Below are 25,589 nucleotides of genomic sequence, written 5' to 3'. Positions count from 1 at the left end.
TGTGCCACATGAAGTATTTAAAGTTGTCATCCTTCAGAAGACTGCCACAATAAACTGAAGTCAATCTAACTACCATATCACTATTATCTGGTCTAGATAATCGTCTAGGCCACTACACTGGCCTAGAAGATTATCAGGCCTTAGTCTTGACATATGAAATTTAAAGTTCCTTCATTAGTTCATCCAAATCAATACTGATTGGTACATAATTGTGTTGGACTCATGAAGTTACAGTATTTTGTTGATCATAGGGCTTAGAATATGTCAGAACTGGGCAGATGCATAGACTACCTTCCACTAAATGCTTTCTATATTGATGCTTTATATCGGGACAGGCAAACTTTTTGGCCTGAGGGCTGCACTGGGTTTCTGAAATTGTATGGCAGGCCGGTTAGTGGAGGCTGTGCCTCCCCAAACAGCCAGGTGTGGCCTGGCCTCCGCCCCCTATCCGCCCCCCCTGCTTCTTGTGCCTCCTGATGGCCCCCCCCCCGGACTTCTGCCCCATCCAACCTCCCCCGTTCTCTGACGGCCTCCCGGCGACCTCTGCCCCATCCACCCCACCTGCTCTCTGTCCCCTGCCTGCTCCCGGACCTCCCGCCCCATCCAACCCCCACCCTCCTTCCTGACTGCCCTCCCAGGACCCTTGCCCTGTCCAACCACCCCTTCTCCCTGACCGCCCCTGGACAGTCCGCCCCTAACTACCCCCACTGCCCCATCCAACCCCTCCTCTCCTTCCTGACTGCCCACCCGGGAGCCCTGCTCCCATTCAACCCCCCCTGTTCGCCTCTCTCTGACTGCCCCAACCCCTATCCACACCCCTGGCCCCTGACCAGTCCCTGAACTTCCCTGCCCTCTATCCAACTTCCCCCCCAGCTCCCTGCCCCCTTACCACGCTGCCTGGAGCACTGGTGGTTGGCAGCGTGGCTGCACCAGGACAGGCAGCCGCGCAGCACAGAGCATGGGGTCAGGCCCCGGCTCTGCAGCTGCGCTGCCCCAGGAGCTCACTGCCCAGAGCATTGCACCGGTGGCGCAGTGAGCTTAGGCTGCGGGGGAGGGGGAACAGCAGGGGGAGGGTCCGGGGGCTAGCCTCCCAGGTCAGGAGCTCATGGGCCGGACAGGACGGTCCTGCAGGCCGGATGTGGCCATGGTCTGTAGTTTGCCCACCTATGCTTTATATCCAACTTTTCTACTCAGGCACAGCCCAGTTCACCAGCATTGTGTGCTGTGAAGTTCCACATAAAACCTAGTCGGGAAGCTGCAGGAGCTTTTGCAACTCCCATACATCCAATAGGATGGGGTGGTGAGGGTGCATGTGCAGTGGTGGGTCCTTGTTATCATGTAGCTACTGGCCCAGCATTTGCATCTTCCCACCTTTTCTGCTACCTTAGGAGGGACCTTTATAAAGATTAGTTACTAGAAACTGAGTGCTGCATTTTGGCCCTGTGAAAGTAGGCACTATTGAGTGCACACCTAGAGAAGTTGTGGAATCTCTGTCATTGGAGGTTTTTAAGAACAGGTTAGACAAACAGTGGTCAAGAATGGTCTAGTTATTACTTAGTCCTGCCTTAAGTGTAGGGGACTGGACTAGATGGCATATTGAGGCACCTTCCAATCCTACATTTCTATGATTTGATTATATGTACTATAATGGATCTTTGGTTTTAAACTGATGTACAACACTCACTTTTTGGCAATGTATAAAAGTTGGAAAGTTTCACAAGCTGGAAATCAGAAGGAACAAAAATAAATGTAATGGGGCCAAACATCTGCAAGCACGGGGATGAGAACACTTCATTTTAGGCCACTGATCTCTCATCTGTGCAACAACAATCCCTTCAAATTCAATAGATACTGTGACAGGGTCAGGCCAGAGGGCTACAGGAGAGTGATAGAAGGCAGATATATTAGCCCCAGGTTAAATAGGTCCCCTTTCCCTGGGTAAGGTAACAGGGAAGGTTCCAGAACAATCAGGAACTTTAAACAATTAAGGCAGACAGGCTGATTAGAACACCTGCCAATCAAGAAGCTGCTAGAATCAATTGAAGCAGGCTAATCAGGGCACCTGGGTTTAAAAAGGGAGCTCGCTTCAGTTTGTGGTGCGCATGTGAGGAGCTGAGAGTGAGAGGGTGTGCTGCTGGAGGACTGAGGCATACAAGTGTTATCAGACGCCAGGAGGAAGGTCCTGTGGTGAGGATAAAGAAGGTGTTTGGAGGAGGCCATGGGGAAGTAGCCCAGGGAGTTGTAGCTGTCATGCAGCTGTTACAGGAGGTACAACAGACAGCTGCAGTCCACAGGGCCCTGGGCTGGAACCCGGAGTAGAGGGCGGCCCCGGGTTTCCCCCAAACCTCCCCACTCCTGATCAGACACAGGAGGAGTTGACCCATACAATAAGCGCAGGACCTACCAAGGTAGAGGAAGAACTTTGTCACAATACTAATTTAATTTTCAAGTCATGCTGCTCCCTCTGACAGGAGACCACACAGCTATATCCAGTGAGGTTATCAAATATTAAGTGTTCAATTAAAAAAATGTAAACTGACCGGGTTTATAGTCTGATAGCCAGTCATTATGGAAACCTTTTCTCCTAGCTTGCTCCAATGATAAATATCTTCTTTCCTGTATGGAAATAAAAGATACATTTATATAACCTCTCAGCTTTGAACAAAGTAACTTCAATGGCCTTGTTACAGTCTGAAATGATTTTGTTGATGATACATCTGAGGACAGCTTTAATTTCATCATCTAGCAAGTATCTTGGTAAGACTAATATAAAATGTACTTTACAATGAGCTTGTCAATTTACTGTACTACTCTTAATGGACAGACATTTCTAGTTGATTTAGTCTATAAGATTATCAAGCATTAATCTGCCCACATAAATTTAAGTTCCTTTTATTAGTTTAAAAAAAATGAGCACAAATGCATAGGAAGGTGCTGCATTTTACCTCGGTTGTCTAACCTTGCTCAGAGCAAGTCTAGATGACAGCCATAAAAACCGCAAGTGTTTCCCGATACATAGGATGAAATTCTGGCCCGGTGAAGTCAATACAAATTTTGCCATTGACTTCAATGGGGTCAGGAATTCACCCTTGGTCTACACCATAGTCCCCAGAGTTGCTGCACCAGTGGTAGTGCAATTATGGGAAACTTTAGCAAGATGTTCCCAGCAGAGGACCCTAAGTTTTGGAATCAACTTCACTTGCAAAGAGGCCAAAGTCAGAGGTGGTTGACCTTCGAGCATGCTTCGTTGTCTGTTTTGTCAGACAGAGGACCTAGGTGTCTTCAGTGCATTCCATAGTCTCATCCCTCATATTCAGTCTGTCTCCAAATCAATTCTTTCTCCCTACCAACATTTCTAAAACTGAGCCTTGGCTTTCTGTCCAGACAGCTAAAACTCTTGTCCAGGCCTTCATCTCAATTACTGTGCAGGTCCCTAATCTTGGACACCACTGCAGTGTAAATATTAAACAATGACAATCAGGCCTTTCCTGAGTGAGTGGTGAGAGTTGGGTAGTTTCCTTTGTGGGCTGGACAATTCCATTTCATGTTGCCTTTTGTAAATTAATGATTTGTACTATATGTTTTAAATTGATGGAAATATGCCCAAAGATCATTAATATATGGAATTTGTTTTACAAGCAATAATGATAAAAGGACCAATCATTTTAGAAGGGAAAGAATTTAAATCAATACACAACGCAGTTTTTTTTTTTTTTTTTTTTTTTACCTTGAGAGACTCATAGTGGTCCTGTCTAACGTCTTCATACTCCTCTATTATTTCTTCAAAGAAATCATCTTTCAGGTTTTCATCTAGCAGCTGAGAGCACTGAGAAAGTAAAAGGGAATTTTAGCAGTAGGAAAGCTGCTGCAGAATGGACAAGTTTGAACTTCAAAGTGAGTCGTCAGCCTTTCATGCTGCAGCTTCTGTGGGTTTTGTGACCAACATCGCAATTTCCTAAAATATCCTTGGGAGGCCTTACTGAATTAGGTTTTGGTACATTTGGGGTCCAGTGTATTACATTAATGGTTCATGTATTATTGTGGGCCAGGGTTCTACATACCATCTCTCTGGGAGGAAACAGGATGTGAACCATGGAAAGTGTTATGAACTTCAAAGGACTATACTGAACGATGTGCCAGACAAGAATGGACTCTTGGGACAAACAGTGTCAAGTGGTTTGCCTGGAAAATCTCTATGGAGAGGTGAATACAAATTACCCACCTCCATTTATGCAAAACCCCAGTTGTTGGAAGCTAGAGCCTGAAGAGGGGACCACCGTCTGCTTACTACCTGCTCCTGGAGTCTCAAGATCAAAGGCTCAAGCTGTATTAAGGAAAGACTGACCTATTCATGGGTGTGCTGGGTGTTATGAACTTGTAACCACAGAAAACCCCCTTTATGTGGTTTGAAGGCCTGAGTCCCTGCCAGAACCCTTGTTGGAGTTGGGGTGATCTCTGGGGTAAGCTTATTAGCATGTCTGTAGATTCTTTTGTTGTTTTAATGTTTTCCCTGTAATGCTTTCATCTTAAGAATAAATGTTTGCTTGGAAAGAGCTGTGTGATAAGTTGTGACTGCTGGCAATGACAGTCAGGAAGGGAGACACGGGTGTGTGATCAGAAGTGATGGGTACAGAGCCAGGAGCCTAGAGCAGGTGCCTTTGGTGGAGCTTGGAGAAGGAACACAGGTGCAGTATCCCTGAACTGTGACAGTTTTTATCTAGCTCAGGGTGATAATGAAGAGCCCAGTCCCATCACTAAACTACCAGTGAGCTAGTAAATCATTATATTGTAGGTGAGAGACTAACATATTAAAGCAATACTTCAAACTAACACTGACTGGTGCAGCCAGGCTATACCTTCTAGCCCCGCCATCCATTGTCAGCTCTCTGGCCTTTCTGAGAGTGCCGAAAGAAACAATCCCCATAAAGGCACAGAATCTGATGCACCCTGCCTCCCTCTCCTCCTTGCTGTCAAGACTCCCTCAGATGGGACCAATCCTACTCGTGGTTTGTTCCTCACCACCTGCACCCCTCTTGTTCCTGGCCCAGAAGAGCTGTTGGAAACCATCCGCAGATGGAAGGAGGGGAAGGTGCACCACTTCCCGCAGCTCCCATTGGCTGGGAAGGGCGAACCGCGGCCACAGGGAGCTGAGGGGCTCTATGCCTGCAGACGCTCCAGGTAAACAAAACGACAATGTATTAGATATTCAATTCACTGATTCCATAGAGTTTAAAATAATCAAATTTTGGTGTAGACCCGTTTATAAGCTGACCCCTGCTCTTTGATGCGTCATTTCTTTACCAAAAATATTTGGCTTATGAACGAGTATATATGGTAATTCCAGATGTGTCCCCACCTACCAGCAGCCACCTCCCTAATATAAAGTCAAAATAAAGCCCAAGACATTAGTTGATGCCCGGATAGCAATCATCCTAGGAATTAGCTAAATGTTAGTCATTAGTTAATGGCTAGTTTAAGGGAAAGGAACCAATTGAAAATGACCAATACTTCATACATAAAGAATGAACTAAACCGCGTCTACCTGCCCTGTCACTATGGGGAGGTGGCAAGGGGTGCTGTCACCCATTCTGTCTTCACTGCCAGACGAGAAGGGCAGCATCTGGCACAGAGTGACAGCCACCCAGTGCTGCACAGAGGAGAAGAAAAGGAGCTGTTGAGACCCAATCCTTTCTCTCCCCATTGAGGAAAGATGCCTGCAAAGAAATTGGAGGATGCACAGCATAAATTTCCAGGGGAGGGTACAGGGAGAGAAGGCACAGTATCCATGTGGGGAGAGAGCAGAGGCACTGTGTGACAGCGCATTCATCCCACACCAGCCCTGAAGTGGTTATGGGCCTCAGAAGGGTCCCATTAACCATACAGGCCACATCTGGGGGCAGGGGGGGGAGGTGACGGGGAGAGTCAGGCTTCAGTGACAAGTGTTAACTGAAGATGAAGTCTAGCTAAGCAGGAGCAGGCTGGGCTTGTATAAAGCCAGGGAGTTGAGAACAGAAAAGGGCTTGAGGGAGAGGGTCTGCACTCACTCTCTGGACATAGGAAAAGCCCTGGGAGCTTGTCCCTGATGGAAGGGGTTTACTCAGAGGAGTTGTGGGGAAGAAACCCTGTGGAAGGCAGAGTAGGAAGAAACAGAGGGAAAGAGCAGTGAGTATTGAAACTGCGTAGACCTTGGCTGCTACTGACTGGGTCCCTGGGGCTGCAACGTGGATTAGTAGGTGGGTCCAGCTTCCCTTCCCGACCTCTGGGGAAGTGGCACAGACTGGGAATTGGCACAGAACACTGCCTGGGATGGTGCACAGACAGCTGGTCTGGGGGGACTCTGATACCACAGAAGGGGAAGACTATACAGTGACCTTGCAAGGGGGCCGAGTCATGGAAAGGGAGTGCTGTGAAATACAGGAGAGACCACTGCTGAGACAGAGTGACTGACACAAGTGGGCGCCAGACCAGACGAGAACTGATCCCCAGACAGAGCCACAAGGGGATGCCCCAGAAGTTAATGAACCTCGCCTTATACAGGGTCAATTTGCTGGAGGTAGGAAGGACCGAAATAAGTGGGTGTTATAAAGCATGTTTTGACTGTGTATCTACTGCAGTTAGGATGTGGCTCCTAGAGTCCTTTACATGATTAGGACATGTTCTTTTTCTGTCCATGTTCCAAAAAAAAAAAAATAAAGACAGTGCATGTATGATGGTATGAGAGTTCAGCCTGGCTGAGGAAAGTGCTGAGAGAAGGAGACCACTAACAGACTCTAAACAGGCACAGGAACCAGGCCAAGGCTCAGTCAGAGGATTCCACATTCTTTGCTATAAGCTATTTTCCTGTTCTGAGGAACAGCACATACCCCGTAACTCCCTCGGTGGGTAGTTTGAATGCACCAGCATCTGTCTTAGCCCTACACCGCTATCTTCTATAACAGTTACAGATCAGAAGACAATGAATCAGTAACTAGCCTCACCCAGTTCAATAGCTTGTCACTGCAAAATGCCTTGAATTATAATCAAGGTCTCTTAAATTATTCATTATGCCACTGTAGTTGTGGAAACAGGCACTTAAATACAATGGGCTAGCCAATGATAGTAATTGAGAAGCAAGTCAGCCAGATTCAATCAGGAAATTGTAAGAACATCTCAAGTGAGCAAACTGCAGTTAGATCGGGGTGTGTGTTAGCTTTTTTCAGTTCTCGGCTTTTTTCACATTTGGGCAATTCAGCTTAATCCTAAAAAAAACTTTTTTCACAATGCTGCTCAGATTTTGTCCATAACAAGCATTTTCTTCCCACAGAATGGGCTGGGAGGTTGATGCACAGAAACCCTGTGTCTCACTGGATCTGATTTAGTCCAGGGACATATACATAAAGGCATTGCAGAGGCACAGGGTTTATCTTTCATGCCAGCAGCTGCTTCCCCTGGGAATGTCCCACCTGAGGGTGTTTCGGAAGAGGGAATCCAGTAAGAAAATGCAGACCCCCATTAGCATTAATTCCAGTGGGGAAATCTCTGTGAGACTGCAGGTCAGAGGCAGGAGAAATGACACCAGAGCACAGCTGTCCTCTGTCTCTGCCAGCATTTGGCAGATCCTCTTCCCAAATGTAGATCCTGAGGCCGGGAGGATATGGAAGAAAAATGATGATGGAGTGAAGGCGACACTCTTTTTTTCTCCACATCCTCAAGGTTTTTATCTCCTTTACCCCTGGAGGGGATTATTAGGTCCTTTGAGCAACTGTCTTCTTTACCATCAGTCATTTTCAATGGCAGTACTTTAAGTCTTTACTTTCCTTTAAAATTTAAAGCATGCTGTCTTTAATGAAAGAACATTTTAGGAAAAAATCATCACTTAAAACGATCTCATTTTCTAGAGTTCGTGTTAAAACTAAGACTTAAAATTTTAAATCCTCAAAGCTTCTTCAAACTTCTGGCTTACTGAAAAACCAGAGTCCATAAAGTTAACATATACTTTGCTTTTAGGCATCCGGTGTGGAGCATGAAAATGATATTTTTATGGAGTCAAGGGGGCATATCTATAAGATACAGTACTGTAGGTGTCTCCCAAAAAGAAATTATTCAATGTTAAGAATCAAAGTTTGAAAAAAGCATAAGTCAACCCCAGGATAATATATTTACAACAAAAGCATGTAATTTGAGATGTCTATTATTCATATCACAATCTACATGAGAACATAAGAATGGCCATACTCAGTCAGACCAATGGTTCACCTAACCCAGAAGCCTGTCTTCTAACAGTGTACAGTGCCAGATGGTTCAGAGGGAATGAACAGAACAGAGTAATTTATCAAATGATTCATCCCCTGTTGTCCAGACACAGATTCTAGCAGTCAGAAGCTTACAGACACCCACTCACTGCTTTTTCCCTGTTTCTTCCTGCTCTGCCTTCCACGGGTTTTCTTCCCCACAACTCCTCTAGGTAAACCCCTTCCTTCATGGACAGACTCCCAGGGCTTTTTCTGTGTCAGAATGGGGTTGTAACCCTGACCCACCCTGGCTAATAGTCACTGATGGACCTATCCTCCATGAACTTATCTAATTCTTGTTTTAGCCAATTATACTTTTGGCCTTCACAGCATCCCCTACTGATGAGTTCCACAGGTTGACTGCATTGTGCAAATACTTCCTTATGTTAGTTTTAAACCTGCTGCCTATTAATTTCATTGGGTGGCCCCTGATTGGTGTGTTATGTGAAGGGGTAAATAATAATTCCCTATTCACTTTCTCCACAAAATTCACAATTATATAGACCTCTATCATATCCCCCGTGCTCCAGTCATCTCTTCTCCAAGCTGAACAATGCCGGTTTTTTAAATCTCTCCTCATATAGAAGCTGTTCCATATCGCTAACCATTTCTGTTGCCCTTCTCTGTACTTCTTCCAATTCTCTGAGATGGAGTCACTAAAACAGCACATGGTATTCCAGGTATGGGCATGCCATGGACTTGTATAGTGGCACTATGATATTTTTCTGTTCTTAAAATATTTAATTTTGTCCATGACTGCTTTAAGCATTCAAAAGCAGCATAACAACACCGTAGAAATCTGATACAGACACAGTGTGGAGGAGTTGCAGATATTTATTTTTCATCACATTTGCGTTTCCTTGTGCTTATTTATGTAGATATTATACTGGCAATTTTATACAGTAGGCATTTGATATGGATTAAAACAATACGCCTTAAGGCGATGACCAGCAATGTACTGCAGTGCTGGGTCTAGAGAACAAATCTTACTTTGTATCACCCTGGGACCAGCTCTCAATGCAAGAGATAATTCCAACTGATAAACCGGTGAGTTCCTATAGAATAATTTTTTAATCCTCCATTTCATTCATATATTGGCCACACCCTGATCGTGTGGAATATTACTTCCGAGGGGAAGTTGCCTGATGTCCAGCTCATGAACCAGCCTGCAAAGGATACTGGCAAGACAAAAACCTCAAGCACTGCTTCACTTGCTGACATACTTTGAGCCCTCCCCAGCTTGGCAATGAACTCAACCCAGCCTAGCCAGGGGGTATCCCTGACCACAGGTTTCCTCCTCTTGATGACAGTGTCATGATGAGTACTACCAGGCAGGCCTCGTCTGTAGGAGTTAGCTTTTAAAAAGCAGGAAGAGGCTTTTTGGTGACATTCTTAAGAGTTAAAAGCTAAGCAAAGGGACCTGAATGGGTGTTCTGCACATGCACCCTTTACTAAGGGCCAGCTCAAGACTTAGGCAACACTTCATTCCCACTTAAGCTCTCAAAATAGGCTTCAGTGGGATTTCACTGGTGCACAGGCCTTGATCTAGCCCCATGCACAGGGTGACTTTTACCCACAGTGAACTTGCAGGATCAGGCCACTTCTTATAAAATATATAGCACTACAGGAAGGGGTGGGGTGGAGTGTGTCTGTCTGAGGGGGAAAACTGTGATCCAGAACTTACAACCACCACACTCTTGGATGCATCCAGGACATGAATGACCGGTGCGCTGTACCGTGGGGCAATTTTCACAGCTGTATGTGTTCTGAAATGGGAAAACAGAACAAAAGTAAGTGTTGCCAAGGTACAAGGCTTTTCAAAACTATGATGCACTGAGACACTGTCAAGCTTGTGCTTTTTATAAATTTTTAAAAAGCCAAGATTTCTTTTGGCAGACAACGAAATCCTAAATTTACCACTAGAACAGAAGATGACATTAATCCATTCATCTGCGGTAAATTGATCAATAAACACAGATATAATTTATATGTACAGTGGCTCCTTCCAAGGGTATCAAAATTATTTACAAATATTGGGCCAAATTCTGTGCCAGCTTACCCTACATGTAACCTCACTGACTTTTAAAAGGTTGTAACAAGAACAGAATTGTGCTCACCAATTAATCGAGCCTCATAATACCCCGTGAGGTTGATGTTCAAGGCTAAACCCACCAGAAAAAAAAATTATAGTTTCTTCTGTACATCTTACAAGTACTTCTGTTTAAGTAGGCCTCTTGTCCTTTAACAGAGTTCCACTAACACAGACAACTGATGTACTGAGATTGACAGTACATAAAACCTTCTACTGTAGTTACATGTAACAAACCCACAGCCTTTAGAACCAAAAGTACAAGCACCCGCTCACTTAAACTGAAGGAACTTTGTAAGTTGCAAGGTCCCTGATAGGACCAGTCACTAGAGGGAGACACGGTCTCTCTCTCTCACGCGCGCACACACACACACTTCAGCATAGCATTTAAGTCCATCGCTACTCAGCAAAGCGCTGGAGCACATGTCTGAGTCCCACTGATCTTGGGCATGCACTAAAGCACTTTGCTGAATAGGGATGGAGTGCCAGATCACATCCTAGCCCAGTGTATTCTATGTAGTTGGTCTTTTCAGCAACTCATCCTGACAAATGGTGTGAAAACATGTTGACTCCACTAGCAAGCAATATCTTGCTTGCTCAATTTGCTACCTTATCTAATCCCGCTACAACTTGATAAGACAGTTACCTTTTCCGTAACCAGTGTTCTTCAAGATGTGTTGCTCATGTCCATTCCACAGCAGATGTGCGTGCTCACCATGTGCACTGGTGCCGGAAGCACCCCTAGTAACCCCTGGAGTGGCGCCGCTATGGTACAGTATAAAGGGCGCTGCATGCTCCCCCCATCTGCAGTTCCTTCTTGCCAGAGGGGAAGGAGGGCGGGATGTGGAATGGACATGAGCAACACATCTTGAAGAACACTGGTTACGGAAAAGGTAACTGTCTTTTCTGTTTTGAGTAATTGCTCATGTGCATTCCACTATAGGTGATTCCAAGCTGTATCTGTTGGAGGTGGGTAGGAGTTCAGACACTCGAGATGGAGAACTGCCCTGCCGAATCCGGTGTCCTCCCTGGTCTGGGAGACGATCGCGTAATGCGAGGTGAATGTGTGAACCAATGACCACATGGCAGCCCTACAGATGTCCTGATGGGGACCATAGGCCAGAAATGCAGCCGAGGCTTGCACCCTAGTCAAGTTTGCCCTTACAATTGGTGGCGGGGGGACTCCCGCCAGGTCGTAACAGGTATGAATACATGAGGTGATCCAGTTGAAGAACCGCTGAGTGGAGACTGGCCGACCTCTCGTGTTCGGCCGAGGCGATGAACAGCTGCGAAGACTTCCTGAACGGTTTTGTACGTTCCAAGTAAAAAGCCAGAGCCCATCTCACATCCAGCATGTGGAGGCAGCGCTCCTCACTGGATGCGTGGGGTTTGGGACAGGGCACTGGCAGGAAGATGTCCTGACCCATGTGGTAGGTGGAGACTGCCTTGGGGAGGAACGAAGGATGTGGGCAGAGCTGGACCTTATCCTTAAGGAACACTAAGTACAGGGGCTCAGAGGTCAGGGCCCGGAGCTCCGAGACCTGTCTAGTGGATGTGATCGCTACCAAGAAGGCTACCTTCCACGAGAGGTGTGACCAGGAGCATGTAGCTAGCAGTTCAAATGGGGGACCCGTCAACCTGGTCAGCACCAAGTTCAGATCCCACTGTGGGACTGGTGGCCTATCATACAGGAAGAGGTGATCCAAACCTTTAAGGAATCGGCTGGTCATGGCATGGGAGAACACCATGTGGCCCTGTGGAAGGCGGGTGGAAGGCTGATATCACCTCCAAGTGCACCTTGACGTACAAGGGCGCTAAGGTGAAGGAGGTAGTCTAATATAAGCCGAATCGGAGCAGTCGCAGGCGGAACACCCCGATCGGTTGCCCACCAGGAAAACCAAGACCACTTCGCCAGGTAAGCCAGACATGTGGAGGGCTGTCTGCTTTTGAGAAGGACGCGCCGAACCCATTCCAAACAAGTCATCTCCTCCCGGCCTAACCATTGAGCAGCCACGCCGTGAGGTGGAGTGCCGCTAGGTAGGGTTTGGGGACAGCAGGTTAGCAGGTCCTGGGTTAGCAGGTCTGGCAGGATGGCAACAGCCACGGCGGGGTGACAGCCAGGCTCATGAGAGCCCTGTACCAATGTTGCCTGGGCTATGCCAGGGCGATCAGGAAGACCTGGGCCCTGTCCATTTTTATCTTTTCTAAGACCTTGCCAATCCGCAGGATTGGGGGAAAGGCATAGAAGAGCTGGCCTGACCAGGACAGGAGGAAGGCTTCGGAGATGGCACCCACACCCAACCCCCTCCATAGCAGAAGCAGGGACGCTGGTGGTTCTGCCGAGTCGCGAAGAGGTCCACCTGGGGAGTGCCCCAGGTTTGGAAAATCCCGTGCACCACCTCTGGGTGGAGTGACCACTGGTGCTGAGAGGAGAAGTCTCGGCTCAGGCAATCTGCCCGAGAATTCCGGGCGCCCAGTAACTGGTGGGCTTCCAGGCAAATATTGTGGGCTATGCAGAAGTCCCACAGCCTGGGGGCTTCCTGGCAGAGGAACGGGCCCCGCCTTGCCTGTTGATGTAGAACAGCGAGGCGGTGTTGTCTGTGAGAACCCTGACCACTCTGCCCTCCAGGTGTGAGCGGAAGGCCGCGCATGCCAGACGGACTGCCCTCAGCTCCTTGACATTTATATACAGGGCAAGGTCCTGAGCGGACCACACGAAGTACTTGCGTTCTGCCCTCTTAGAGATAGGGGGCAAGGCATTCAAAATTTTGGCCACCCCTTCATGGAGTGGGATAGCCACCCCGCCCAGTGCTGAAGCAGAGGGAGTCCGAGGATTCCTTCACCCAGGGCCGGCTCCAGACACCAGCCTACCAAGCACGCGCTTGGGGTGGCACCTTGGGACGGGGCGGCACTCGGGGTTTGTTTTTGGTTTTTTTTGGTTCGGCCGGGTGGCGCTGGGGGGAGGCGGAGCTTGGGAGGCATGGCGCCGTGCTGGGGGGGGGGGCGGCTTGGGCAGTGCAGCGCTCGGCGGGGGCGGACTTCAGAAGCACGGTGCTCAGGGGGGCGGGGACTTGGGCGGTGCGATGCGACGCTCGGGGGGGCGGGGACAGGGGCGGCGCAACGCGCCGCTCAGGGGGGTGGGGCGACGCGCCGTGATGCGACGCTCGGGGGGGGTGGGGCGACGCGCCGCTCGGGGGACTGGGGCAGCGCTCTTTGTTTTCGCTTGGGGCGGCAAAAATGTTAGAGCCGGCCCTGCCTCCACCTTCTCGGCTTGAAGGTTGAGGCTTCAACTAACTCTAAAACTAAACTAGTTTGAACTACAGGTACTACTAACTATGAACTAACATAGTCCAAGAGGGAAGCTACAGCAAAGCTGGAGCAGAGCAGTTCTGACGCACCTTCACTGGCGGCAATAAGGAACTGAGGGTGGGGAAAGCTTGCAGTGTCCCTTATACCGCACCATAGCAACACCACTCCAAGTGTCACTAGGGGCACTCCCCTATGGGTACTGTTGGGGGGAAAGACTTCCAGCACTGGTGCACGTGGCGAGCACGCACACCTATTGTGGAATGCACATGAGCAATCACTCGAAGTAGTAAGTTGGTCAAGAAATGGATTTGGTCAAAGTAGCGTACGTGGAATTGAGGAGGCATTTTGTGGGTGTGCAAACCAAGTATCACTTACACGTCAAGGGGCGAGTTACAGGAATGAAACTCAGGAAATTTTCTTGTAGCCTTATCTCATTCTGTCCTTTGCCATCCATGTAAGTTACACTCACTTTGCACATCAAACGAATGCCAAAAGAGCATTTTTCTGACCAACTTATGCCCACCATGTAACTTTACACCACCATTTATGTCATTACAGAATTTGCTGCATCGGTTTCCAAGAGAGGTGCACTCAGTTATGCCAGAGTTAGATTTTGACCACAATTACTAAGTTAGAGACTCTAAAATGTTCTTTGCAATGACCATCTTCTCAGCTGCTCTAGGGCTTCCAACAGCCTTAAACTCTTGCTTCCAGCACTGCCGAATTGCACACACAACTACATGCGGTACTTAGTTTTGACAGATGTGTCCAGTAATGCAGTAATTAAAAATGAATTACACACACATAATTATAACATGTAGATGTGCAAAATTTATTACACACCAAAACAGGAGAGCAAAGGGCAGAAGGATGGGTCCATGGTTTAGACACTGGCCTTGGACTGGGTTCAAGTCCTTGCTCTGCCACTAACTTCTTGTGTCACCCTGGGCAAGTCACTTCTCAATCTGTGCCTCAGCTCCCCATCTGTAAAATGGGGCCAACACCATTTCCCTAGGTCACACAGGTATTTTGAGAATAAAGACCATGAGGCACTCAGATATTTCTTATATGGCCTCCATTATTGTAAGAATAAAGATTAACTAGATAGCCATGGCCATCTATTTAGGTGTTTATATGTACTTTAAACTTGCACTCAATATTTAATTTCTAAACTAAAAAAAAAAAAAGAATTTAAGCATCTACAACCTTAGAATTATTTCAGAAGTGTAAATGAAGTGAAAATAATTCCACATTTTTGCACCATCAATTTTGTGTGCTGAAGTCTTGAGTTGTGCATTTAACAATGCAATGTAAAAATATTGCCCATAAAGAGGGAAATAAAGTGACATTTTCCACTGAGTTCTCATATTAATCTTTATATGCAGTGATGTTGTAGCAGTGTTGGTCCCAGTATAAAAGAGAGACACAAGGCGGGTATTATGGATAACTCTGCAGTATAATTGTGAAAGCTACCTCTTTTGGATCTTTTTTTGTTTCTTTTGATAACATATTTGAGGTTTCAGTCAACAAGATACAATATCTGCTTAAGGTCCAAACCTCTTCCAACCTTCATTTTAATACGCAAAGGTGGGGAAAAAACCTGAATGGACATTTACATGGCACAGTTATACAGTGTGAGTGCATCTTTTTGATATTTTTTAAATTATCTTCCATTAAATCATCAAGTGTAATACATTGCCATTATGTCTATGCCTGAAATTACTAAGAGACATTCAACCCTCAAGGTGCTGCACACACCGATCCTGATCCAGCAAAACACTTAAACATATGCTTAAACTTTAAGCATGCCAATAGGCCCACTGAAGTCAATGCAATCATCATATGCTTAAAGTCTAGCTAAAGGAGAATCTCCATGGTGGTCAATCTGCAAAGGGACATAGCATCCTTGGAACATGATGATGATAATGGCGAGAAACGATGGCATAATTATGATGATGGCATAATCATGATATGATTAAAGTTAAGTACACTCAGAAGTGTTTTGCTGGATCAGAGCCAAATTTCTCAGCCTCTTGCATGAGGGTGTTGGGAGGGTGGGGATCTGATCCATGGTGGTAAAAGTGTTTTGGGAGCCTCGAGATGAAAATTATAACAGCAGCAATACATGGCAGGGAGAAGAGTTACTCTTCTATGTACTGTAAAAAAAAAAAAAAAAAAAAAAAACCCTTATATTTGCACTCCTCTCCCTCAAAATATCTTACTTACTTAGACGTAGTTGCTCCTCCAATCAACAAAGGAATCTTGATCTCTAATCTCTCCATTTCCTTGGCAACAAAAATCATTTCATCCAAAGAAGGCGTGATAAGACCAGACAGGCCAATTATATCTATTACAGATTAAACAAAGATGGGTTAAAAAAAAAACAACAACACTACTTAGGAAAGAAGTGTTACACAATACAATTTTTCATCTGTAGCTAAACTTTATAAAATCAGCTTTGTGCTTCAGACACCAAAGAGAGAAAGTGTACCGTAAAAACACAGCAGCTATTAATAAAAGATAGTATTTCAGAAGCACTGGATGGTAGTTTTGACCTAACTGGAAGAGACAACATTTTCAGAAGAGGCAAATGATTTTGGGTGCTCAACCTGGGATACCTTGGGCCTAATACTGAGCATGTGCAGCTCCTACTGATTCCAGCTGGAGTTGGGAGGGGCCCGTGGCACCTCCCAACTCACCTTGAGGCCTAAGGTGTCCCATGTTAGGCATCCAAGATGGAAGAACCAGATGGTAGAAACCACTTAAAATTTTGTTCAAGGTACCACAGTCTCAAAATTTAAATAAGGCTGTGATGGAGTGTGTACCATGCACACACTCTGAAAGAGTTAATGTGGGCCTGAGAGGCCAGTTATGCTACCTGGCTGCACCTGGAGTGCAGAGCAGGCTCAGTTAAAGAGGAGTCCCAACTGAGAGGGTCTAGTTTAAAGGCAGAACATCTGGAGCAGAAAGGTGCTGCAGGGAGGAGAGGAAGGAACTCTCTGGGACTAGAGTGGTTGTGAGGAGAGAGACCAAGAGGAGATTTGGCCCTGGGATCGTCTGTCACACATGGAGACACAGGCCAGGAGACACATGGAGCAGTCACCAGGGCGAAGTAGGCTCCACTGGTGAGCCCTGATACAAGTGTAGAATCTGTACTTCCAGGGAAAAAGCCCTGGAAAGTGCTCAGCTGAGGAACATAACAGAGCACCAGAGAGGGATGAATGAACAACCCCGAAGAAGGCAGAAGTTGGATTTTCTTTTGTATTTTTACTTTGGAATTTGATTGGGGGATTCCAGGGGAGAGTCCTGCAAATCCTTGGCCCTTAGAGAAGTGTGGGGGAATAAGGCCTTGTAAAAGGCTGTGGCTGGAAGAAGCCCAGAGAGGTAGCAGGATTGGATTTAAATAGACAGACCTTGCCTGCTCACTACAGGGCCCTGGGCTGGAACCCAGAAGAGTGGGAAGGCCTAGGTTCCCCTACTAGCCACTGGAGAAGGTGCAGCGAAGCCCCTGAGAGAAAGGTGTGAGGACCAGAGGGCCCAGAGTTGGGACTGAGGACCTGATAGAAGGTTTTGGACTTTGGTTTGCTGGACTTCTTGTTACCCAGCCATGAGAGGACACACTGGTGGTGAATGCGCCCTTTCACAAAAGGCATAAGGAGTTGGATTACTATACACACAGCCCTTGGGGACCCTCATCTACCATATTGGTGCTTTCAAACCTCCCCATCTGTATTCCTGCATAGTTCACATCCTCCAAGCCACAACACATAATTTGATAGCAACTGGGACTTAGTCCAGACAAGAAGTTCTTTATAGTCCTAGAAAGATGAATTCTGGTTTTAACATGCACTGGTTTACAAGCTCAGAATGGTTCTAGAGGTCAAGAGTTCTATTCCTAGCTCTTTTTCTGACTTGTGACACCTTGGACAAATCACTTAACCTCTCCAAGCCTCAGTTTATTCATCTGTGAAACAGGTATAATAGGATTTATGATTTCACACAGGTATTATTTTGCCAAGTGTTTTGAAATCCCTGGATAAAAGGTGTCAAGTAATTACCAAACACAAGTAGCAATAACGATAAAAAAAGATAAGCACTTAAATTCTGACTTATCTATGGTAAAGTCTTTGCATTGCCATGCTGTTCATAAGTATCGCAAACTTCCAAAGTATGCCTCACCAGCAATATAATTCAAATGTGTTTAAAATCAAACAGTTGAAAAGTACAAATGAAATCTCTGTACCTGCTTTGTTTTCAATAGCAGCTCTCAATATCTTATCACACGGAGTCATAACTCCTAAATCGATAACTCTGTGAAAAGAAATGTAATGGTACAAGACTTCTTAAAGTTAACCCCCCCAAAAAACAAAAAAAAACAGTTACTCACCTTTTTGTAACTCCTTGAAGGGGTTTAACTATACTTAACACTATACTTAACACTAAAGATAACTAACAATAGGGTAACTATACACAGTAGATAAGTAAAGCAGCTAGGGAGAAGTGGAGCACTAGCGAGCAAGAGACCACAGTTCCAACAGCGGTCACTGGCGGTAAGAAGGAACTGAAGAGGGGTCGGGCTGGCAGAGTCACATACAGAGCGCGTATAGGCACCACTCCAGGGGGCTCCACAGCCGGACCGATGGGTAGCTGCTAGGGAAAAAGTTCTGACATCTGTGCACCCGGCGCGCGCACACACCTAACTGGAATAGATATGAGCAAGCACTCGAAGAAGAACAGAGCATTTTTTAATGAAGGTCAAAACACTTCATTATAAACCACTGGCCCAGTACTGCAGCATTCTATCATAGAGGAAGGAAACAGAAATCTGAAAGCAAAGGGGTGGATCCCTTTTTGCAGGTTTATTATTTTTGGAAATACTTGTGACCCTGGAGGACTTTCAGCTCCTGAAGGGATTTCAGATGATAAAGTATCAGGGAGAGGAGGGGACTGAGAAACTGCATTTTAAAAAATGTCCATAGTATTTTTATTTATGTATTAAACAGGGATGGAGCGGGAACAGATGTGAATAAAACTAAACAAGTAGTATGGAAACTATGATTTTGATAGTACTTAACTTCACTCATTCTTCCATTTTTCTGTTTAATTTTATTCAAATACTAATGTGGTGAAGTAAGTAAGCAAGCAAGCAAGCAAGCAAGCAATAAGTTACTGATGGTAAAACATTAAGGTGGTAAATTTTAAAGTGGGAAGGGGGCGCGAAGAGAGGCACAGAATAAAAAAACAAATACAAAAAAACTAACATCAGGGCTCAAAAAAATCCACTTCCTTTGGGCAATTGAGGCAACTTGTACCACGAACTTATGTAGAACTTACGCTTTCCTTTACAAGAAAACTAACTTTCTATTCCTTATCACCGTGCAAATAACTTTCCAAACACACTTACAATGAACCAATACAGTGTCACCTTTCTAAATCTGCACAGGTAGCTCAAGTGCCTCTGCTACTGCTCATAACTGTGCAAAGCAGCAGTGGAGCAAAGCTGACAAGCTTCTGGTCAGTTCCACAAGCTGCTATTCACAAGGGTGGGGGGGGGGGGCAGCAATGAAACCAACAAGAATCCTGTCAGTTCCACGCTGCTCTGGCAGACAGTGGAGTTATTCATGGGGAAAAGAAGCCAAACAGAGGGTCAGGGAGGAGCCAAGTATGCAAGTACTCAGCTTGCTGCTAACCTCCACACCCCTTGCAACAGCCAAAATGTTCTGGATAAGGGACCAAAAAAAAAAAAAAGTTATGAAAGTTTAATCTTCTTTCCAGCAGCTAGAAAAGGGAAGAATTCAGATTTATAAGATGCCTATTAGCCAGAGGCGGATATAAAAATAGAGGCCCCAAGTGGAATCCTGGGACAGTACCCTGGCTTAAACCCTCACTTTTCCCTCTTCCCAGCAGCTGATGGCAGGAAGCTGGGATTTTCATGTGGGTACTTCCCCTGGATTTTGATGGTGGGGCCTCAGTGCTTAGGTGAGCCTCTCAGCTTAAATTAAAAATAAAATAAAAAAAATAAAAATTAAAAACCTTCACAAAATCTTTCAAGTTTCAAGGGCTTGTGGCTATGAAGAAAAGTTGAAAAAAAAGGACCTTAAAGGTTCAAAAGCAAGATGGCACATAAAGGTAACCCAATGTTTATTTTTCTTCTAAAATCTTGTGGGTTTAGTTGTTGTTTTTAACTCATAGGACTAGCAATCCTGCCCCTTGCTTTTTGCCCTACTCTAGTTTCTTCTAACACAACAAATTTTAGTATTAAACATTTAATTGTAATTGAGAAGTGACTATTATACCATAAAGAAAACAAGGACAAACAGCTAAGCTCATTACCTGAAATTGTTGCAGCCTAGTACCACTCCCACGATATTCTTGCCAATATCATGTACGTCTCCTTTTACAGTAGCCAGGACAATTGTGCCATGGTAAGGGTCCTGCAAGATGAACAAACATCTCAGTATTTATAATGGTAAGGAAGGCTCAATTTGTTTGTACAGCACCTAGCATAATGGGGTCCTAGTCCACGAGTGGGGCTCCTAGGTGCTACTGCAATACAAATAAATATTAATGACAATTATTAACTGAAAAGTAACTGATTTCTGAGATTGATTTAACTGGTCAGCTGTTTTAGAGCTGAACCCTATTCCGTTCAATGTTACATAGACTTGAACTTGTGTAGTACCTCTGCTCTAAAAAAATAACAATTGCTCTAATATTATAGTTTAATTAGATAAAATAATTAGAACAACGGAGCACGACTGCTCAGAACCAAGTGCATGTTTGGGCCTCAGAGATAATTTTGATCTATTTTGAATGTTGTATTGAAAGGGAAGTGAATTATGGATGGAAAGCGATTGAAGAGTAAAGTTTCACACACACACCAAGAGAGTTAGAATCTTCTACAAATCAATAATAACGGTCCAGATTCTCTAGTCCAATCTGGCTATTTTATATGACACAAGCTACACAAATTGGCCAGATTCTGGACATCAATGGACAGCAGAGAATTCCCCTTGATGATTAGAACCTACCAAGGGTGTAAACCTGGACGAAGGCGCTCCTGCACCAGATGCACCCCCAATGCTGACACAGAGGGCACTGCCAGTGATGTGGCAAAAGCAGAGTTCCCCTATACTGATTCTCCCTCAAGAACCTTATGTCAGTGGCATACCTTAGAGCAATCCATAGGCTGCTAAGATCCCATGTCTGGGCTGGTGCAGGACAGGGAGCAGTCATAGGCTTCATGATGGCTCCCCCCATTCCCTGCATCAAGCAGAGCCCAGGCAGAGGGAAGAATGTTGCATATTAAAATATAACTAGAAATATACATTTTGAGTATCTTATCTCCTATACGGATCCAGGAACAGACACCAGATCTCCTTCTTGGGGGCCCCGGTGCCTTTTCTGGGCTTGCTAAAACACTTTCCATTATGCATCTCCGTAAATTTCAGCTTGCCTACTAATGAAGCGTTCTTTCAGCAATCTCTATTGCTCTCAGTAATAAGTCTTTTTGTGAGGTGCTTGCATCTCTGATCACATACAAATCCATGGCTCCTCAGAGATATTGCTGTTGACTGAAATTGCTAATCTAATATCTTAACAATACTTCTCTTTTAGAAAAGGGGGCACTTGAGAACACCACACCTAATGATGGTTCACTAGGAAACATCTTAGGCCTGGTCTACACTAGTCTTATTTCAGAATTAGCTGAGTTAATTCGAAAAAAAATTATTCCATCCACATGACCAAACCATTTTGTTCGATTTAAAGGGCTCTTTAATCCGAATTCTGTACTCAACCTTGACAAGTGCAGTAGAGCTTAAATCGAGATCGCAATCCCGGGTTAAAGGTATTGTGGATGCAATTCGACATTATTGGCCTCCAGGAGCTATCCCAGAATGCTCCCTTGTGACTGCTCTGGACAACAGTCTCAACTCCAATGCACTAGCCAGGTGGGCAGGAAAAGCCCCAGGAACTTTTGAATTTCATTTCCTGTTTGGTCACCATCAGCACAGGTGACCATCAGCACAGTCCACCATCACAGGAGATCACGCAGTCCCGGATTCACAGGCGAGCTCCAGCATGGTCCGAATGGTAGGTACTGGATCTCATCGCATGTTGGGGAGACGAGTCTGTTATGGCAGAACTACGTTCCAAAAAAAGGAACACAAAAATACGTAGGCTAAAGTCTCCAGGGCCATGACGGAAAGAGGCTACTCCAGGGACACAGAGCAGTGTTGTATAAAAATCAAGGAGCTCAGGCAAGCGTACCAAAAAGCCAGGGAGGTGAATGGGCGCTCTGGGTCATCTCCCCATACATTCTGCTCCTACCATGAGCAGTGTGCAATTATGGGGGGGGGGGGGTGACGCCACCACTACCCCACCACGGTCCGTGGACACCTGCAAGGGGGGAGTTGCACGGAACGAGGAGGAAGAGTCATTGGAGAACGAAGAGGAGGAGGAGGAGGAGGAGGACGACGACAGACGACGACAGAGCACAGGCGGCAAGTGGGGAATCCGTTTTCCTCCCTAGCCAGGAACTATTCTTAATGCTGGAGCCAATAGCCTCCTCCCACTCCCAAGGCGGGCTCCCGGACCATGACCCTGGAGAAGGTACTTCTGGTGAGTGAAAGCCTGATCGGAGCCACGCAGTGGGGGAAACCCAGCTGCACTGGGTTGTTCGCGTTTAGTTTAGGGCTCATCCCTGCTCAGAACCTCATCAGAGCCACGCAGTGGGTGCGGGGGGGCGGGGGGGGCGGGGGGAGGGGGCTATTGTGTGAAGCGATCATCCCAGAGAGCCCACAGACCCTCCTTTTATATGGCAAACCCACCAGGCTATGGGAAAGGGGGCCCAGCAGTTTGAAAGCATTGAAATGAATGTAGAAGAAGCAGAACCCCGCGTGCCCCTAGGCTGCCTGCAAGCTGAATTCTGTTGCCCGGCCGTGTGTGATGGCTTACTTACACCAAAGTGTCTCCTTTGTTCTCTGAAATGTATCTTTTAAAATACTACCCTCCCTCCCTTTTTCTCCTCCCGCAGGTGGAAATGTTCCAACGCAGCCCCTATCTACTCTGTCCCAGAGGCTGGTCCAGACTAGAAGATGGAAAAAACAACTCGGGACAACATGTTCGCCGAGCTCATGAAGTCCTCCCGCACTGATAGGGCCCAGCTAAATGCATGGAGGCAAACAATTGCAGAGTCCCGTAATGCATTACAGGAACACGAAGAGAGGAGGGACGTGCGTGATGAGAGCAGGCAGGACGCTATGGTCATGCTCATGGGGGAGCAAACTGACGTGCTCCGCTGTATGGTGGATCTAATGCAAGAAAGGCAGCAAGACCACAGACTGCTGCTGCAGCCCCTGTATAACCGCCCTCCCTCCTCCCCAAGTTCCAGAGCCTCCTCATCCAGACGCCCAATAACACGAGGGGGGAGGCTACGGGGACCCACACACTCAACCCCAGAGGATCACCAAAGCAGCAGAAAGCTGGCACATGCGAACTTCTGATTTGGTTTCTGGACTTGTCCTTCCCTCCTCCTCCACCCCCCCGAACCCAATACCTCCTCCTCCCCCGGTCCGGATTTCTCTCAATGTGTTGTGCAACAAATAATAAGGAACAGTTTTTAAACAATTTTGACTTATTTCCTTTCATATATATAGGGGGCAGGTAACTTCAAGAGAGACAAACAACTGTGACAACCTACCCTGGCCAGTCATGAAACTGGCTTTCAAAGCTTCTCTGATGCGCAGCGCACCCTGCTGCGCTCTTCTAATTGCTCTGTTGTCTGGCTGTGAAATTGGCCACCAGGTGAGTTGCCTCAACCTCCACCCCCGCCATAAAAGTCTCCCCCTTACTCTCGCAGATATTGTGGAGCACACCACAAGCAGCAATTGGAATATTGGTTGTGCTGAGATCTAACCGAGTCAGTAAACTGTGCCAGCGCACTTTCAAACGTCCAGAAGCACATTCTACCACCATTCTGCACTTGCTCAGCCTATAGTTGAACTGCTCCTTACTACTGTCCAGGGTGCCTATGTACGGCTTCATAAGCCATGGCATTAAGGGGTAGGCTGGGTCCCCGAGGATAACTACAGGCATTTCAACATCCCCAACAGTAATTTTCTAGTCTGGGAAGTAAGTCCCTCCTGCAGCTGTTCAAACAGACCAGAGTTCCTGAAGATGCGAGCGTCATGCACCTTTCCCGGCCATCCCACACTGATGTCGGTGAAACGTCCCTTGTGATCCACCAGTGCTTGCAGCACATGGAAAAGTACCCCTTGCGGTTTATGTACTGGCTGCCCTAGTGCGCCGGGGCCAAGATAGGGATATGCGTTCTGTCTATCGCCCCGCTGCAGTTAGGGAACCACAGCGCATTAAAGCCATCCACGATGGTCTGCACATTTCCCAAAGTCACTACCCTTGATAGCAGCTGGTCAATGATTGCATTGTCTACTTGCAGCACAGCAACCCCTACAGTAGATTTACCCACTCCGAACTGATTCCTGACTGACCGGTAGCTGTCGGGCGCTGCAAACTTCCGCAGTGCTATAGCCACTCACTTCTCAACTGTTAGGGCTGCTCTCATTTTGGTGTCTTTGTGCTTCAGGGCAGGAGACAGAAAGTCACAAAGTTCCACGAAAGTGGCCTTACGCATACGAAAGTTTCGCAGCCACTGGGAATCATCCCAGACCTGCAATATTATGCAGTCCCACCAGTTTGTGCTAGTTTCCCCGAGTCCAGAATCGTCATTCCACAGCATGAACCTGGCCCAATGTCACCATGATCTCCCAATCGCCACATGCAGTGCTTCTTGGAACGTCTGTATCCATGTCCTCATCAGTATAGTAACACTGCTCTACAGCCAAAATGCTTCTGAAATAAATGTAGTCAAACTTTACTAATTCTGGGTCACTGAGAACGAAAATGATGCTTAAAATTGTTGATTGGCTCTAGTTTTCAAGTTATGCTATTGGGTCAGTATATACGACCCTTGACTTGGGAATAGCGGAGGATAAGTGAGTTATAAAGGGAAGGGATCTCAATTTAAACCAGAAATGCCTAAAATACATCTTTGACTGGATCTATGAATAAATCTATGACTGAGTTTGGACAGTACTTGTTTTTTAGGCAAAACAATGAATGATGCAATCTGAAGCTGGTATTGCGTCATACATGATATGAATTGCTAGAAGTCATGGATGATGCAATCATAACGAAGCTTACATCACTCTGCTGAACAAATTGCCCTATATCAGCTCTAGAAATCATACAGTGTCGTGCTCTCTTATTTGTCAGTGTTTGATTTTGTAAAGGGACATATTTCTGTTTAGCCAAAGTGAGCAGAGATGCCTCGTACTTGTGTGAACAGTGCAGATAACTTCTGCTATGTTTGTGGTGAAGTGACTTTTGCATCACAAAAGCGCAGTATAACCACTATGGTTAAGAAAGCCTATCACCTTTCTTTTGGCTGCAAAATTGGAGATCAGGACAAGAGGTGGGCCCCACACATATGCTGCAACACTTGTGCAACAAATCTTCGCCAGTGGTTGAACAGGAAAAGGAAATCTATGCCTTTTGCAGTGCCAATGATTTGGAGAGAGCCAACAGATCATACCAGCAATTGTTATTTCTGCATGGTGCCTCCAGTTGGTGTCAGGGACTTTAACCCCAACAGCGAAGTTCGTTGTCGGATCACAGAGAGACAGGCAACACCAGCAAGGTCCAATCAAAAAGCTCTTTATTGACAAGTGCACGCGTCAGTAAAGAGCAACTCGTCTCCAGTCAGAACCAGCCTCTCTTTACAGCTTAGCATTAGCCTATATAGACAGTTTTATTACGTCATACATCACTCACTTGAGCAAAACCCACCCCCCTTTGTTTAACAACTTAAAACTAGACACTTTTAATATACACACATGCCT

At 46.1% G+C, this 25,589-nt stretch overlaps 1 protein-coding gene across 2 annotated transcripts in view; it reads right to left on the bottom strand.

Moving 5' to 3' along the window:
* The window catches only part of MTR (5-methyltetrahydrofolate-homocysteine methyltransferase), an 80,726-nt gene that overhangs the window by 8,928 nt on the left and 46,209 nt on the right, over nucleotides 1-25,589 (bottom strand). For both annotated transcript variants that reach the window (XM_045010565.1, XM_045010566.1), the window contains exons 22-27: nucleotides 20,002-20,102; nucleotides 17,912-17,979; nucleotides 15,895-16,015; nucleotides 9,955-10,036; nucleotides 3,728-3,826; nucleotides 2,541-2,616 (exon numbers count right to left, since the gene is read on the bottom strand). In XM_045010565.1, coding sequence (XP_044866500.1) covers nucleotides 2,541-2,616; nucleotides 3,728-3,826; nucleotides 9,955-10,036; nucleotides 15,895-16,015; nucleotides 17,912-17,979; nucleotides 20,002-20,102 — 547 coding nt within the window. The remainder of the gene's footprint in view (nucleotides 1-2,540; nucleotides 2,617-3,727; nucleotides 3,827-9,954; nucleotides 10,037-15,894; nucleotides 16,016-17,911; nucleotides 17,980-20,001; nucleotides 20,103-25,589) is intronic.

Source organism: Mauremys mutica, chromosome 3, assembly GCF_020497125.1.
Source record: "Mauremys mutica isolate MM-2020 ecotype Southern chromosome 3, ASM2049712v1, whole genome shotgun sequence".
Classification (NCBI taxonomy): Eukaryota; Metazoa; Chordata; order Testudines; family Geoemydidae; genus Mauremys; species Mauremys mutica.
Note: the sequence above shows the minus strand (reverse complement) of the source record. Positions and strands in the feature narration are given on the sequence as shown.